This window comes from Protopterus annectens, chromosome 1.part0 (assembly GCF_019279795.1).
Source record: "Protopterus annectens isolate FY-2018-M chromosome 1.part0, PAN1.0, whole genome shotgun sequence".
Lineage (NCBI taxonomy): Eukaryota > Metazoa > Chordata > Ceratodontiformes > Protopteridae > Protopterus > Protopterus annectens.
The window spans coordinates 1,224,429,847-1,224,448,793 of record NC_056725.1 but is presented as its reverse complement, the minus strand read 5'-3'; the positions used below and the strand labels follow the sequence as shown (position 1 = coordinate 1,224,448,793).

General features: G+C 41.4%; 1 protein-coding gene across 1 annotated transcript in view; it reads right to left on the bottom strand.

The window, feature by feature from the left end:
* Nucleotides 1–5,113: 5,113 nt before the first annotated feature.
* MATN3 (matrilin 3) overlaps nt 5,114–18,947 on the bottom strand; it is a 211,780-nt gene continuing 197,946 nt past the window's right edge. Inside the window, exon 5 of the mRNA XM_044070073.1 lies at nt 5,114–5,229. Coding sequence (XP_043926008.1) covers nt 5,114–5,229 — 116 coding nt within the window. The remainder of the gene's footprint in view (nt 5,230–18,947) is intronic.

The following is an 18,947-nucleotide window of genomic DNA, read 5'->3' as shown; positions in this document are numbered from 1 at the left end:
GAGGTTTCTGATATAGTTGAAGAAGGCCTTATGGTTATCTTTCACCTGGGAGGCTATCTTAACCTCAAAGTTGACTTTGTTTGACCCATTTAGCCCTTTTAGTTGTCGACTTAGTTTGATGGGAGAGTTTTTATTTTATAGGACTTACCCATCCTGATTTTTTTTTTCTGGTAAGATGGTGGCGCCTTTTATGGCAGTGGCTTCTATGACTCCTGTTATGCGATTTCTGTTTATTGTGATGTAGCTCGTGATTTCTTTGAATGGTGAATCCATTTTGTTTGTCGAGCTGATGTTGTGGCAGCAGCGATCATGGTGTCCATTGGTGCCCTCACTGGAGTTATTGCCTGTATTTTAGGTAACGCTGGAGTGGTGGAAGTTGGGCCTGCAGCACTGAGCCAAGCTGATGCAGAGTGCGGGAAGTGGAATTTTGTTGGGTCTGTGTTAAATGGATTGAACATGAGATGCAGTGGATGGTGTTGGAGTGATGGAAATGGCCATTGGTCTGGATGGTAGTTTGTGAGGGTCGGAGGTGTCAGAAGGAAGGACTTGGATGTTGCTGGTGATGGTGTGGCCATTTGTGCCTGCAGGTAGCAGCGGTTGTGAAGACTATGGTTGGAAGGAAGGTCAGAAGGAAGGACTTAGGCTTGGATGTTGCAGGGGGTGGTGTGACTGTTTGGGCCTGCAGGTAGCAGTGGTTGTAAGGTCTGTCTGTTGAGAGGATGGTCAGATGAAAGGACTGAGACTTAAATGTTGCAAGTGATGCATGGGGATGGCGGCGGTGTAGAGGGTGATTGAAGTATTCCATGTATCATGCTCATTTTTTTAAAGTTTCTGGTCTTCAGTCGGCTCTTTTTCACTGTTGCTCTATATGTGTATTTTGTTGCTTTTTGTTATATGTTGTTGTGTTCTATTTTTGTGCATGAGCTTGGAGGAATACATTTCATTCAGCTGTAACTCGTGTATGGTTGAATGACAATAAAGTTACTTTTGATTTTGACTTTGACTTTTGAAATTTTTTCCTTTTGTTGTATATCTTGTTTAATTTGGGATACCACATGGCAGTTTGTTTCCCAGGCTAGTTCTGGACTTACTTCTGCAGGTACAGCAGCCTTTATGCAGCCATTTACATGGTTGTACACAATTGCTGAGAGCAATTCAGCATAAGCTGCAGTGTTCTCTGGCTTTAAAGGAGTACTGTATTTTGACAAACCATCACTTAATAAAAGGTAGTTTTGCCTTGGAATAGTTCCTAACTGTTACTTGCTTTACTAGGGTAGCAAAGTTGATTTTGATTTTGAAGAAGACAACTTTATGGTCAGACCTTACCAGGGAGGGCAAAACATTGGGGGATGCAACGTTCTTCCACATTTGTGAGTACAAGGTCCAGCATGTTGTAGCATTAGTGGATGTTTCTACTCTTTGGTCAAGGGTGTTTGTATTTACAAAGTCCAGGAATCTCTGTGTGTAAAGATTTGAGGCCATGTAGGATTCCCAGTCTATAGAGGGGTAATTAAAGTCTTTCATGAATAGGATGCATTGTGGGCTTCTTGGGACATGGAGGGTGACCTATAGCTGGCTAGGATATGGTACGGGATTTTTGCCTGTGGTGATCTGCATGTGGAGGAACTCCACAGCATCACCCTGTTTGACCAGCCTAGAGGTATGCTTGTTAATGATGTTTATTAAGACATCTTCAACTTTAGCCCTTATCTTTGTAGCTATAGGCATAAAAGTGTGAAACGCACTGAAACCTTGCAATGCCTGGGTACTGTCTGTCACTTTAAACCATGTCTCGAAAATTGCACAGATGTCTATATTCTCAAGCATGAAGAGGACTTGGAGGGAGTATAGATTTTTATTTAGGCTCCTGGCATTGAGCATTAACTTTCTGAGGTTTAGCTGATTTGATTTTGCTATATTGGTAGGTCTGTCAATTTGGCATTGCCTAAAAAGGCACTATGGGAGTGGTAGTGGTTCTCAATTAGTGCTTTATTTTATATTTTATTCCTTTAAATGTTACTTTTTGTTTGAAAGATGCATTTAATTTCAAGGGAGTTGATTTAGGTGGGCAGTGTTGTTTTTGTGGAGCTGTGTGTATATATATATTTTTGTGTGCAGTGTACAGTTAATTTTTTGTAGGAAAAGCTTTTGAGTCTATGTTTTACTTCACCTTTTAATATTATTTTGCTTTTTTCATTGAAACGGATTTTGAGTCTGATGGTTGTTTTTAGGTGGGTTAGAGTGTTTTAATGGTTGTGTATATGGTTGCGTTTGCATATGAAGTGTGTGAACATTTAGCATGCAGCAAAACTATAGTAGGTTTAGTCAAGTTTTAGCTTTGGAGACCTGTCAAGTATGTAGATACTTCAAGAATGCAGAAAAGTAAAAATATGTATACCATATACGAGATGCATCTTTTTAGCACAGTTTTTATCTACAGTCTGGTAATAACCAGAAGTGCTTCATTATTTTGGTAAACTGTTTATTTTCATTAATTGTCCCAAAGAGCATGTATTAATATCACTCCTACTGTTCTTGTAAGGTTGGTGAATCAGTCCCGCCTCTCTGCTGCCTGTACAGAATTCATATAACTCATTCCTTTTTACAAAGTCATCTTTTTTGAGGATTGGCTTCTGCATGCAGCTGTGCACATTATTTATGGTAAAGTCCCACAAGGCTGTTTGACAGTACAATCTATATTGACTTTCTTTTTTATGATTATTTTCTAGAAGTGCACCTAGCATTTCTCTGCCCTTACTTATTTCATTTTTGTTTACAGACTATTTGCGACTGCAAACCTTACACATTTCTGTTATTCAATTAGATGTCAGCAGATGTTCACCATATGGATCACTACTGTAGTAGTGTTAGGTATATGGGTTATATCCTGCAAAGGATATAACAGCCGGCCAGCTTCCAGGCTTTCAAGGCACTTTCCATGTACGCAAACCATTAGTCAGTTTGAGCTGAGCTGACTAAAAAGACAGGTTTGGGTGACCCAAGCCATTCAGAGCTCCCCTGCTACCAATCAGGGCTCTCTTGAAGGCCTTTGAGGATTAATGATCGGTTAATGCCATTCCATTCTTGGGTAGATATGTTTCCTTTGGGGAAAATGTCTACTTTTCTTTTTTTGACAGAATTTGTACATATTCTTTGAAATATTTATTTTAAAGCCAGGAAAAAGTGCTATTAATGACTGTCACGTGACTTTTAATTACTTTTAAACAAATGCATCATTTGTTTACTTTTTTGGTAAAATGTTGTTGTAACCAATTCAAACTACATTTTTCTAAAGTAATAGCTGCTTTATATTACTTTTGAGGGCTGGGTGAGTGTTTAAAGGGCTTTTTACTGTGTTTTTACAGGAAAAAGTTACTTTACTACTTACCTGCTTTACCGACTATTATGGCCAGGCTTCCCCTGGAATCAAACATCTTTTTGGCTTAACCATTGGACAGCTTACTGATTCATCAGCTCTTCCTTCTTCCATAAAAAGAAAACTTCCAAACAGGTTTTGGCACCACACCAGACTGCTAAAGTGCCTCAGATGCAGATGGGGGACTCTGCTGTTGCCAAAACTGATTTCTCAGATAATAATTTTTTTTCAGGCTCAAGCTGTAGTCCCTACAAATACCATAGATCTTGAGTTAGACATGTCCTCTGCAACTTTTGGAGTGCCATTGATGGGCAAGGAAGAGCCACTATTGTTAGTTCCATGAGAAGAGGCAGAGAATGCCACTCTACATAGCCAGGAAGCTATGTGTGTCCCTAGGGAGGCTTTTCCCAGCAAAACTGGTCTGTTTCTTCAGAAAATTCCTGTCAAAAAGAAACAAAAACTAAGACATATGTCATCTCTTGTCTCAGTTATTATGGACAGGAGTGATTTATTGGGCTTAGCTCATGGTTTAGTGCAGGTTCTTAACTCTTCCAGTAAGGTTATTTCTGGTAAAAAGAAAAAGAGATTCTTAATTTTCTGAAGAGTTTCAAGATTTTGAAACTCAAAATTATTGTGAAAGGGCAGATTATGTTTTGTCCCCACAGATTTCAGATTCGGATTCTAAATAATGTGGCTGTTGCCTGCCCCTCTGAATGATTCTTTTTCTCTGAAACTGTTTCTAGAATGAATCAGTTATTTCAATGGGAAAATGATGTATCTCAGTGTCAAAGATAGTGTTCTGATTTATTACAACTGGATTTTCCAGAACACGCCACAATTCTACCTTTTCTTTAAGCTTTGGAGGATTTTTTTCACAGCCTGTAACTTTGCAGAATATAAAGTCAAAGTCAAAATCAGAAGTAATGTTATTGTCATTTAGATCTACACAAGTGTAGATTAAATGAAATTCCATGCAATCAGCTCATCATGGGACAGACAAAAAATAAATCACATACATAGAAAGACAATTTAAAACATATAATAATACTACCACCATCTTATAAATTAACTCTACACTTAAGTTTGTAGCTACATATATTCCTAGAAACACACACGTTAAGATACTAAAAACACACATTTAGCAGCAAGATTCAAGTAATAGTATTGCACATGCACCATGTACCACATTATGGATGTGAATTAGCACATACGGTATCAGCTGAAGAAAAACTATTGCACCTGGGTTAGTAGCATAAATTATAATGGTTGGCTGGGCTTAATAAATAATAGATAAAATAATATCTCACAGTGAATGGGAAGTCCCAACATCTTGACCTGTCAATGATCAGACTTAATGTTGGAGTTAAGAAGTCTGATCATCTTCGGATAAAAACTGTCTTTGAATCTAGCTGTCCTGCATCAAATACTGTGATTACACACACAAACACACACACACGCACGCACACACACACATACATATATATATATATATATATATAAACCATATACCTAAAGCTACTGCAGCAGTCTTTCTTATCCCATCTGTATTACCTAAAGTGTTGTGGATATGGGTATTAATCACAAAGAGAATGCAACCCCTCCCATCTGTTATTTGAATAGTTAATCAAAATGCTGTATGTAAGTATAGTTTATATAATTCATTCCATTTTTCAGGGTGATTTCTGATAAGACTTCAGTTATTATATCAGCAAAACACAATATTTGGTATGTATGGTGTTAAAGGATATGTCTTCTAGTCAGAGTTTGAATGACTCCATTTACTTTTCTCTGGAATTCAAGCTGAGCTTCACATTTGCATGGGTCTACAACAACTGGTGCTGTCTTCAGTTCCTCTGTAACAAAAAATGATTCTCAGTAAATCCCAGTACAGTTTATTTTATTGTTTAGAGGCATTCTTTTCATAAAAAGAGAAATACATTAATGAAAGGGGAAAGAAAACTGCAAATACCAAATAAATCTAGAAGGGATTATACAGACACATTTAGTCAAAATATTCATCCTATTATTCTATATGAACTTTTTGAACAAAGTACTTTTTGTGTGCCTTGGCTACTTTCCAAGTGCAGTGCACACTTTTTCTCCTTTACTTTCACAGTTTCCTGTTTTGGTTTAGTAACTCATTATAGTAATTTTGTCTTTCTAACCAAATCATTGTTTCAGATCTTGACAGTTTTTTAATATGTTATTTTATCTATACACTATTTGAGTCTTAGTTCTACTGATTCCCTAAATGCATGCATAAAGAGTCTACTAAATCTTAACTTCCTGATACTCAAATATGGACCATAGTATTCCCTGTTTGCATCCTCCAGTCTTTTTTTTTTTTTTCTTTACAGGTTTGGGATCAGCTATTTCCCAGTATTACTAGAACTTAACACACCTTCCTAAAACAGTGTAGATTTTCCATGCAGTAGGAGAGATGAAAAGCACTCCCTTCATTTCACAGTACAATGCATTTTTTTTTCAGAATGCTGTGTACATAAGGGTGATGAACAATTGGAAGAGCTGGTTGTCACCATAGTGACTGCTAATCTCCTCTCAGCATGTTCCTCCTAAGGCAAATTTTAAGGATAAATCCATATTGGGGTGCACACACACGTGCATTTCAACACCCAAGAGAAATATTTCCACTGCAAATTGAATTTGAGCAGTCACCTGCATCTTCTGGTAGCAGGTGAACAATGGAATGCTAGAACTATCCAAAGGCAAGGGTTAAGTGAACTACAAATATGGGGCTTTTCAGACAACAGTTATTTTCTTTTTTTTTTATTAATAATGAAATGCCTTTATTCCAAATACAGCCAAACAAATAATACACAGAGATCATCCATCACTGAGAATGCCAACAATGATTGAAACATACAAGTATACATCATATATGACTCTGAAAAAAAAGAACACTATTCCATATAACAGTGTACTTTTCTACAATACATTGAATAAACACAAAAGAAATGTTGAGGAACAAGTCCTTCTTTTTGTTCATATTTAGACCCTTATGCTGCCATGAACTAAACTTATGCAGATTTGTCAAAAAAGAGTAGATTAGTCAGTAGAAAATAATTTCCATGCTTTATAAATCAAATTTAACAAAGATGTAATAGCCATTCTTACCTAACATTAAGCTGTAAGTATCGAATTACACCCTTGTGCAGAAATAACAAGTGACCAAAAATGTACATTAAATGGATCGAACAGGAACCAAAGCACCCAACAAATGGTATCAGTAATATTGACCCCAACCAGCTGGACCTTATCACTGTACTAAATCATGTAAAGATAATCTGCCTTATCCACCCAACGTTTCCAACAAGCCCCATCTCCTCTATCAAACAACAGTTCATTAGTAGTGGCTACCTGTGGCACTGTACGATATACACCATTCAGGTATTAAAAACATTTCTCAGGTAGTGGGATCCTATTTTCTGAAAGTACTGGTTTTACTTTCCATAAATATTCTCGTTTGTCAGAAGAATATGTACTTTATATTCTTAAGTCTTCCTGCTCTACCTGCTGATTCACGTGGGGGATTAAAATTAATATTATGTGATCATCTGAATCTGCTCCATTTTTAATCAGATAAATGGCCAAGCTTTCCGTATGTCCTCTCTTTATAAATAAAACTGTTGCAGCAAATTGGTTTGAACCCACAGCCTAATGTGAAGTGGGGGAAGGCCCATCCCTCATTCAGGGGCTTCACCCCATCCACACTTCTAATATGAAAAGCTACTCGTATGTGTTCTTACATGTTGGCTACGTCATCACAGATAAGATGCCCTGCTGCTGTCATTTTTGCAGTTTTATTTGCATTAACCATTGACAAATATTACCCGTATTTAGTTATGTAGAAAACAGTCTGTTGTCAATGTCATGTCACTGATCACATTTGTTATTGCTGTGTGTGATGTCAATCACTTTCTCTCCTCACTTCAGATTAATTTGCCTAAATCTCTCCTAGTTAATGATGTATTTGATGTGATACAGTCCATCAGATATATTGTTAAAATAGCATTTCCAGACTGTTTGAAAATATAACAGTATGCTTCTCTGTCTTCCTTATTTAAGAATCAGGGTTCAGAATATATATTATTTAGCTTTAGCTGTTTGAGAGTGGTGGGCTTTAGTACAGAAACAATAAATTTAATGCTGTGATTAGCAGGACAGTGTCAGCCAGGGCATCAGAGTAGCAGTAACTGTCTGGGACAAGTTTAAAATATTTTCCTTATTTTGCTGTTTTTGTCATGTATTTTTACAAAGTTTACTAGAAATGATTTGAAATTAACCAGGGACTAGAGGAAGAGACTTGTTTGTATTTAGAAAATTATGTTCTGTCTGTGCATTAATTCTCAAACTCACTGAAAGGCAAGGGCTTGTCACAGAAAACAGAGAGTGAATACTATGCTAGGAAAACAGGAAAGGTTCGGGAGGATATATTTTATTTGGCCACACCAACTACTACAATCAACAGGATTTTGTTTTTGAAGATTCTGTATAGTAGTGTCTTAATTCTGCAATCCCAAATGGCAGGAAGCTTTCAGACTGATTACTTTAGGAAAAAAGTTGTTTTTGACACATACTTATTTATTCTGGAACTTTCTCCGTTATGGTAGTGTGTTGAAAGTTAAAGTTGGCTAAAAATTGAATGTCAATATCCAGAGAACTGGACATTTTTGTGTTGATCTTAACATGAGTAATCAATCATTTTTAAATGATTCTTCTCTTGTACCTTCCTGCTGCTGACATTCTAATACGCTTTCCATAAGTAAATGTACTGCACAGTCCTTGCTTTCTGTCTGTATTATTATTTTTTTCCTGATGTATTTTATAGTATTTTGTAAAAGCTAGTGTAATATAAAACTTCTCTTTTTATTTAGGCCCAACTTTTTGTTATAGTTAAGTGTCAGAACCCTAAGCTTCATAGAATAATATACATATGTACACCCCCACAAACATGTGCGCACATACACATACATTTCTTTGCAAAACAATTGCTGACATTCCAAGTGCAGGATGTGGGGCTCAGGTATTTTATTTTATTTTTGTTTAACTGGATAGAGTACTGATCAGATTTGACCAACTGCAGGCACAGCCCAGGTTACAAACAAAGTAAAGATAAAGTTATTTACAGAATCCCAAGGACAATTGACGAGGTCATGACAGAAGTTTGATGAATAAGTAACTGACACTTATAGCATGATCATTAAAGGTTGAATTTACAGAAAAGCATCAAAAATCAAAACTCACTATTTTACTCTTGAAAGCTCTTTTGCAAGGGGGGCCTTACTCTCCTGCACTGGACAACATGGGGGGTGTGCCCCTGCACAACTGCTACTTTGTTATACTAAATCTAAGATCACTTTATCTTAGTGAAAAGTGAATTATTCGATATTGTATCTCAGTCTTAAAAAAAACAAAAACACTTAGGCTGCAAATTTGTGGCCATTCTTTGAGTTTTTTTTCATAAATGACTTGCATTTTTTGCTTGGACCCACATCTGACATGGTTCCTTCAAATTGTAATCATGAAGAGAGCATGCCCCAGACTAGACTGTAAATCTGTTCACCAAGTAGTAGTTTTAGCTCTAATATTTTCAGACGGAGAAATGACTTCAGAGCTGGAGGTAAACAATCACTTTGGAACAAGCAACCTCAAAAGAAAATGGTTTGTGACAAAGAACAGTATGTAGTCATGAGTGGCACAGTAGTGCAGCTTTTACCACTGTGTCATTATGTTGCTTTATTCTTCAGTTCTGTTCTCATTGGAGTACCTTCTGGGTAGTGTCTGCATACCTGCTCTATGTCTCTGCGGGTGTGTACTAGGATCATAGGTTTCACTTTACATCTAAACACGTGACAATAAATTAATTATGATCCTCTAAAGTGCCTGTATTTGTAAGCAGTATATATCTGAATGTGCATGCATCCTGTAGTGACCTGGATCCTGCCCAAGATTAGTTCTCTGTTTATATCTGTTGCTTGCTAGAACAAACTGTGGCAGCCAATTACCCAGAATAGGATAAAGTGAAGATCAGAAATTAAAAACTACTGAATCTTGTGAGCATTATGTCTTGCCAGTTTCCACCCTCGACTGTACCTACTCTCTCAAGGAGAAGAGGAATGAATAAATATGCAAGTCAATCAAAAGTGAGAGTAAACTGAGTAAAGGTTGAAAATGACACTATGATAGTTTTGAAGAAAAGATTTAAGTAACAGGCAAATGGAAGCTGTGGACTGAGTGCCAATCTGGAAATGCCAGTGCAAATCAAAAATAAAGAAAAAATATCACTGCACTTCTCAAAAGGCAATATAACATTTAAGAGAAGGCAGAAATTGAACAATTTATGTAACATTGCTTAGATTATAGGATATATAACATTATATGTGATATATGTTCTACCTTATACAGATTATACCTAGATTATATGTTCTACTTTATACAGATTATACCTAGATTATATGTTCTACCTTATACAGATTATACCTAGATTATATGTTCGATCTTCATATACTGTATTCTCTGCTCAGTTTATCTGAATGTTTGCAGCCTATGTGTTGTTGTAACTATTTCTATGACCTAGAATTTTTAAATATTACTTATACTATTTGTTTTTATATTTCTTTGCTGCTTCATCTGTATGTACATAAATTTTATACTTGTATCTTCTTAAGAATTATGCATTATTTCAGTATTTGACATAATCTATTTTATGTTGTGTACCACTAGTGATCTTAGTTGTTGGTTATCTGTGGAGCTTTCCTCCCTGGGCCTCCACTGAAAAAGGACCTGTGTCCAGTGGACTTTCCCGGCTAACAAATGTAAAATAAAATAAATAATAAAATGAATATAAAGTTTGTAAACGTGAATTTGTTAACATGGCTTGATAACTTTTATACAAATGTTATGTTTGCCTTTGTTACAAGTAATAATTCAATAAAGGTGCTTAAAAAAGACAATATAAAAAGAAGTTATGTACTCACCATAATGTTCCATCTGAGTAGTTATACTTCATTTTCTGCAACCTGTGGGTATTCGGATCCATATTGGATCCGAGCTGGCAACTTTTTCAAGCATCTATTCCAAGGTCCTCCCCTTACCCATAATCCCTCACATCTCCTATCTTCCCTCAGATCGAGATTGCCACTATCCAGACTATCAGCAACTCAATAACATCACTACCCTAGAATAGGTTTGGGGGAAGGCGGGAGGGACGGTTGCAGAAAATGAAGTATAACTACTCAGATGGAACGTTATGGTGAGTACATAACTTCTTTATCTAAAGTAATTAACTTCATTTATCTGCAACCTGTGGGACAGAGTCCCCAGCTACCAAAACTCCTGGGAGGCCCTCATGGAAGGATATTCCTGAGCAGTGCAGAGCCAAAGGATGCTCTCCCTCTAGAGATCAAATCCAACATATAATGAGAAATAAATGTATGCGACCTTGCCCAGGTTGCTGCTGCACAGATATCATCCAGTGAACCCTAGACGAAAAAGCAGCAGAAGTTGCCATAGATCTTGTAGAATGAGCTTTAACAGGACCAGGCGGGGACAGACCTTTGTCTTTATAGACTTGCATTATAATTGAGTAATCCATCTAGCTAAGAAGACCTTGGATATGGCTTTGCCCAAAAAGGGTCTAGACCAAGGACACGAATAACTGGTCAGACTTACAAAAGGGTTTAGTTCTGTGTAAATAGAAACAAAGCTGTATATGAACATCTAGCAAATGCAGTTTATATTCACCCTTGTTCTGAAAATTTGGAAAGAAAACAGGCAGGATTCAGAAGCAATTTTTGGTAAGAAGGAAGGGTTCGTGCGGAGCGAGACCTTGTCTTTATGAAAGATCAAGTAAGTGGGCACGGCAGACAAAGCTTGAATCTCAGAAACTCTCCTGGTTGAAGTAATGGCCACTAGGAAAGCTGTCTTTCAGGATAAGAAATTCAAATCTACTGACACTGCAGGTTCAGGGGGAGGGGCAACTAATGCCTGCAGAACTAGGGTAAGGTCCCAAGGAGGGACTGAGTCCTTAACCTGAGGGCGTAAAAGAAAGGTGCCTTTCAGAAAAGCTTTACAGAGTCTCAAAGAGGCCAGAGCATTCATATTTCTGCCGACATTAAAATTAGAGATGGCCAATAGTTGCACTTTTACTGTGGAGGAACTAGCCCCTTGTTGGAAAATATTGGCCAAAAACTCCAACACTGCAGGAACCGGGGCTGTAAAGGGATCTAGGTTCCTCTGAGAAGCCCAGATAGAGAAATGTTTCCATTTGCTGTGGTAAATCTTCCTAGTAGAAGCCATGTGGGATGCCACCACAATAGTCTTTACTGAAGATGACAGACCAGGAGTCCTAGCAATCAGGGGAACTGGAGCAACCAAGCCATCAGCTTGAGGCTGTCCAGGTCAGGCTGACAGGTGCCCAAGGGATGAGAGATGAGATCCGGGCAAGGATCCAGAATCCAAGGAGGAGTTAGAACATGAGACCAGAGGAAGGGGAACCACACCTGACAAGGCCAGAATGGTGCAATGAGGATCACTTTGCACCCCAGTCAGCAAGCTTTCTGAAGAAACTTCGGAATGAGAGGTACCGGGGGGGGGTAAGCATACCATAACCTGGGAGGCCATGCATGGATGAGGGTGTCTCTGGGGGAGTCCCCTGGTGAGGGGATCAGAGTGAAGAACTCACTGCACTTCGCGTTGGAAAGAGATGCGAAGAGATCGCAGCAAGGCTGATCCCACGCAAGAAAGATCTCCAACGCTATCAATTGTTTCAGAGACCACTCGTGTGGCATTAGAATAGCCCGACTCAATCTGTCCGCTAAAATGTTGGAGCATCCCGGGATGTGCATTGCAATCAGAAACCAACTGGTGGAGATTGCCCACTCTCACACTATCACAGCCTCGCAACAAAGAGGGTAAGAACTGGTTCCCCCCAGTTTGTTCATGTACCAGACAACAGACATGTTGTCTGACTGAACTGCAGTCGTCCCCAGGGGAAGAACAGCGTGAAAGGCTTGCAACGCTAAAAGCACTGCCCTCATCTCCAGAACACTGATATGCGATCTGGTCTTGGTCTGGGACCATGTGCCTTGGACCGTCCTCCCCCAGATAGTGCTCTCCCCACCTGAGCTGGGAGGCATCCATGGTCACTGTGGCTTGGGCTGTGGGTGCTATAAAGGGTCACTCGGCCAAGATTTTTGGCAATTGGAGCCACCAGAGAAGAGACACCTTGCAGGCTTTGCGGACTCAAACTGGGTAGTCCATGAGGAGGTCTAGCCAAGACCACTGTACTGCAAGGGTCCACTGAAGCACCCGCATGTGAAGGCACACACTGGGAAGGATTGAGATTGCTGTGGCCATGGAGCTTAGGGCTCGGAGAATGTCGCCCGCCATTGGCAGCCTGGGGCCAAGGATCACTGATACTGGCTGTCTCCAGAGTAGGACAGTTGGGCAATCCCTCAGGGCTGCTGCATGGGTCTGTCCAAGAAGGTCTCCCTGGACCCCAAATTCCTCGGCCCCCCTCTGCCTCTGGGGCAGCATCTGTCTTGTCCCCCTCTGCCTCTAGGGGAGTCCCTGGAAAACTGTGATTTTCGGAACCACATCTTCTTTTGCCCTCTCTGATTCCTAGAAAAGGATCTTTGAGGGCTAGAGAAGTGGACTCCAATGGCAGACAGAGTCTTCCCATCCTTCTCGCTTTGGAGCAGAGTGTCATGTACTGTCTTCCCAAACAGGGAAGAACCATCGAATGGAGCATTTGTGAATGATGCCTTGAAGGGGTCCATGAATTGACACAGTCTGAGCCAAGCATGTCACCTCATAGCTACGCCAGTCCCAGCTGCCCTAGCCACTCCTTCCGTGGCATGGTAAAGAAGACGCATGGACATGTTCGATACAGATTCGAGAGTCGACATTTTCATGGAGAATAATCGCTTGTCCTCCAGTGACAAAGACTCTGGGGGTGACACAGCGAACTCTGTGACTAGGTCTCACTGAAGTCGTATAATGTGTGCCAAATAATTCAGCACTCAAATGGAAAATGTTGCTGAAGAAAAGACTCGCTTCCCAAACCGATCCACCTCCTGAGACTTCTTGTCCGGAGGGTGGACCGAGGAACTTTCCTGTGCCAGTTCCCTCTTGGTGGCAGCTGTAACCACTATAGCATCCACCAGGGATCCCTTGTACCAGGCCTGTCTGTCTGAGGGAGGAGAGAGGATCCTGTACGGACATTTTGGTATTGGCTCTATGGTGTCAGGCTCCTTCCATGCCCACGTGGTAATAAGATCCACTAAGGGATCCACAGGAGGGGGCACCCAGGATGTAGATGGGCCCATGCCAAAGGCCTCCAGGAATACTGACTCATCCATAGAGGGTTTTGGGGCTGACCAACCTCCCCTCTGGCGGAGGATCTCCATGATGTCTCCAATGGAAACATCCTCAGGAGGTGACCTGGGGAAACCCTCTCTTTCATCCAAGTCAATATCTTCTGTCAGGGACTCAGGGGAGTCTAGGTGCCTGCTTTTGCACGTGTGCTTACAGGGACCCTCTTCAGTGGGACTCTCTGAAGAGGGCTCGTGAGTCATGGGGGGTTCCACTATGGGATCCACCCGGGGGGTCCTCTAGCACAAACTGTCCCTGGGACAAGCTGAAGGGAGTCGTGACCAAATCCACGGGAGCCTGGGCAGAGTCCAAGGAAATAGGCTGGGGTCTCGATCCTTGGGAAAGAACCCTCTCCACCACATCGAAAGCCAATGGAGAGCGCTCCTCCTTGGCAACCAACAAGGAGGAAGCTCTGCCTGGTGCCACTGTGAGGATCTGGGACACGGCAGAGGTAGCCGGGGTTCCAAAGGAATGGCTCGGGTCCGACAATGTTGGAGCCAAAGACACCTCCATCCCCTCGGATCGAACTCCCTGTTCTTGGCCCTGAGAGTTGCTCGGATCTGAAAAGGTCTGATCCGAGGAACTCAAGGTAATCGCCAGCGTTGAGGTTGGAGGAACCGTCGGCGCCGAACCCCCAGCTCCGTGGATCCTCGGATCCATAAACCCCGAAACCACAGGCCGGATCGGGGAAGGAGAAATTGGATGAAAGAAGGGCATGGGGGTCCCCTCTCCAGCTGGAGAGGGGCCTGGCAAGCCTCCCATTTGGATTTGGGTCCGAATGAACCTCCTCATTATCCTGTCCATATCTAACTCTGACAGACTCTGAGTCGTGCGCGAAGAGGTGACCGACTTGGATCTGGCTGGTTGGTGTGACAACCTCGATGTAGGCCTCAGGTCCAAGGGCTCCATCGGCTCCGGGGAGAACCTTGTGGACTGGAGCCGAGGAGATGTAGTCCTAGTTACTTTGGAAGGTGGGCTAGGGAAGGGCTCCCACTCTGGAAACCACCTGTGGCGCCTATCCCCTCTCTTCTCTTTGTCCTTCTTTTCCTTTTCTTTAGTTCCCCCTTCAACAGGCCTAGTGGGAGGTTGAGTCCCAGCCTGAGTGGGGGGGGGGGTTGATCGGCTACTGGAAGAGTCTAGGTTGAGGTTGCCGTGTCTAAGGCAGAAACTGGCAGAAGGCCCTTAGCTACCAGATTTGCCTTCCTTTCTTTTAGGGCCCTAGGGTTGAACCCCTGACACACACTACACGGTAATGAAAGATGGGGAACACCTAGACAAATAACACACAGAGTGTAGCCATCAGCTGGTGAAAGCTTATGGCCACACTCTGTGCATTTTTAAAAATAGGTTTTGGCTGCTCAGCCATACTATAACCCACTCAGCCAAAACTTAACCTAACACTACAACACACACACTAAAGTCAGGAAGGCCTACTATACTACTTTACAACTATTTTTTTTTTTTTTACACAACAAAATGACAAACAGCGAAGGGGAGGATAATGTTAAACTAACGACCACACACACTCACTAAAAGCACAAGAAAAACTGTTTACTTACTACATCCAACTTGGAGCTAAAGAGATCACAATGCTGATGCATGAAGCGGCAAACGAGATCTGGGGGAAGGTAGGAGATGTGAGGGATTATGGGTAAGGCAAGGAGCTTGGAGCAGATGCTTGAAAAAGTTGCCGGCTCAGATCCAATATGGATCCGAATACCCACAGGTTGCAGATAAATGAAGTTAACTACTTCAGATCAAAGGTTCATAGGATCATAGGAAGTTACTAAGCTAATGGCCCTAGGACCCTTATAAGCCTAGCCAAGTTCTACGCTTATTTCAACGATCAGCACCAGTTGCTCCTGTCCAAGAGGGACACAGGTGGAAACCCCTGGGTGAATTGACAGTTACCAATCCAATCATCTAGATTACGTCTGAAGAGAGCCAGTGAGGTACTCTGTTTGACATGACGTGGGAGTCTGTTCCAAAGGTGTGGTAACCTCTTGGAGACAAATCTGTCCCTCCAGCAACTTCTATTAATGTCACATATCAGGTTAAGGTCTTTAGAGTGAGTAACCCATGTACCACTTGACTTGTGGATATGCAGCATTTCCAATAAAGCAGGGTCAAAGACTGTCTTATATGCAAGGCAGAGATTGCCTTTGAGTAGTCTGTATCTTCTTCTTTTCAGCTGTTCCCATTAGGGGTCAGCACAGCGGATCATCTTTTTCCATTTTTCCTGTCCTCTGCATTGTGATCTGTCACACCAACCACCTGCATGTCTTCTCTCACTACATCCATAAACCTTATCTTAGGCCTTTCTCTTTTCCTCTTACATGGCAGCTCAGTCCTTAGCATCCTTCTCCCAATATACCCAGCATCCCTCTTCAGCACATGTCCAAACCAACAGAATCTCACCTCTCTGGCTTTGTCTCCAAACCATCCGACCTGAGCTGACTATCTAATATACTGATTCATAATCCTGTCCATCCTCATCACACCCAAATGCAAATCTTAATATCTTTAACTCTGCCACCTCCAGCTCTGACTCCTGCCTTTTCCTCAGTGCCACAGTCTCTAACCCATATAACATATCTGGTTTCACTATCCTCTTGTAGACCTTCCCTTTCACTCTTACTGGTACCCGTCTGTCACGCACCACTCCTGACACTCTTCTCTATCCACTCCACCCTACCTGTACTCTCTTCCACACTCACCATTACTCTGAACTATTGATCTTAAGTATTTAAACTCATCCACCTTTGCCAACTCTACTCCCTGCATCCTCACCATTCCTTTATACTCCCTTTCATTCACACACATATATTCTGACTTAGTCCTGTTGGCCTTCATTCCTCTCCTCTCTAGAGCATATCTCCACCTCTCCAGGGTCTCCTTAACCTGTTTCCTATTCTCAGTACAGATCACAATATCATCAACAACATCATAGTCCATGAGGACTCCTGTCTGATCTCATCTGTCAACCTGTCCATCACCATTGCAAATAAGAAAGGGTCAGAGCTGATCCTTGATGGAATCCCACCTTGACCTTGAATGCATCCGTCACTCCTACCGCAGATCTCACCACTGTCACACTACCCTCGTACCTATTCTGTACCACTCTTACATACTTTTCTGCCACTCCTGACTTCCTCATACAATACCACAACTTTTTCCTAGGTACCCTGTCATATGCTTTCTCTAAGTTCATAAAGATACAATACATCTCCTTCTAACCTTCTCTATACTTTTCTATCAACTCCCTCAGAGCAAACATTGCATCTGTAGTGATCTTTCGCAGCATGAAACCTTACTGCTGCTCACTAATCATCACCTCCCTTCTTAACCTAGCTTCCACCACTCTTACCCACAACATCATGCTGTGACTGATCAATTTTATTCCTCTGTGGTTACTACAGCTCTGCACATCATCATTATTCTTCAAAATCAGTACCAAAACACTTCTTCTCCACTCCTCAGGCATCCTCTGAAAGTATTTCTTCCATCTGCTCAACATGCGCTTCTCACTTGTGAGTATGTTTCCCTCATTATCCATTATCACCCTAACCTACTGCACATCTTTCCCAGCTCGATCCCTCTGTCTACGCAATGAGTAGTCTGTATGAAACAGAATAAAGTGACAGTGATTTCAGATGATCCACATCGGACAGATGCTGAAGACCTTGAATTTTCCTTGTGAGGAACCTTTGTGGTCTCTGCAATTGCTGCAGGTGCTTGGAAAGGTACATACCAAAAGGGGCGTTGTACTCAGTTATTGGCCTGATGAGGGAAGGGTACAGAGAGGTTATAACTTCTTTTTTTCTGGAGGCAATTCCCTTACTTATGTGATGAGCAATATAGAAGGCCCTTCTCACCACTGTGGAGACATGGTGATCAAAGGTAAGGTTGCTGTCAACCTGTGTGCCCAGGTTTCTCATCACTGACTGCATACTTAGGGTGTTGTTACTGATGCAGTAGTTGGCAGAAACATTGCACTTATGGAAAGGGATGATAATACTTTTTTGCATTGAGTTTAAGGCCATGACCTTGGCACCAATCATTTGTTTATGTAAGACCCTCTTGTAGGATGTTGGCATCATTTGTAGATACTTTGACCACTTCCAGTTTGCAGTCATCAGCAAACTTCGTCAGCCACTGCCCTTTAGTTTTAGCTTATACTTCGCAGAAATAGATTCCAAACATTAAAGGTCCCAGGACTGATCCCTGTGGAATACCACTGGCTATAGGTCTGCTGTTGAAGATGGATTCCCCTAGTTTGACTATATGGGTTCTATCAGGGAGCCAGTTAGCGACCCGTCTAATGATATAAGGGCTGATACCTAACTGGGTGAGTTTATCAATGATGCCTGAGTGGGGGATAGTGTCAAAAGCCTTAGCTAAGTCTAGGTAGTCTGTATGCACAGATTTCCCCTCGTCCAGGGCCTTGGTGACTGCCTCGAAGAAGTCCACCAGGTTTAACAGGATGATTTCATTTGACAAATCCAAATTGAGTAGGGTCAAGTATTTGGAGATTACCTATATCTTTGTTGATAAAGTCCATGATGATTTTCTCCATGGCCTTGTAGATAAGGATAGTTAGGCTAATAGGTCCACAGTTCCCAGGATCGGTGGAAGCACCATCTTTGTGCAAGGGGATAACTGTGGCCGTTTTCCATTCGGCGGGGATGAAGCCAATGCTTAGACTATTATTGAAAAGAGTACCCAGTGGGTTTGCTAATTCTTGTTTGAGCCCATGTAAGACACAGCCTGGGATGTTATCAGAACCCATAGATGCTCTGTTTTTGGCCTTAGAGAGGGCGTTTATGACCTGCTCTTTAGAGATACAAGTAGAGGTAGGTGGTAGGGATGTCATGAGGTACGTGTGGTGGAGACAGGGGAGTAAAGTTTTCACAGAACCTGTCGGCTAACAGGTTAGCTACGTCCACAGGTTCATTATAAGTGGTATCATTAACTACCAGTTCGGTACAAATCTGGGCCTTTCCTTTTAGGTTACAGATGTTACTAAAGAATGTCTTGTGGTTGTCCTTAATTGAGGAAGCTATTTTGGATTTGTAGTTTGCTTTGGAGGACTTTACAAGAAGTCTTATTTGCTTGTTTAAGCTGAGGAGGTTTAGGGCTCACACCCTCTTACTCTTAGACAGCAATTTCTTCCTCA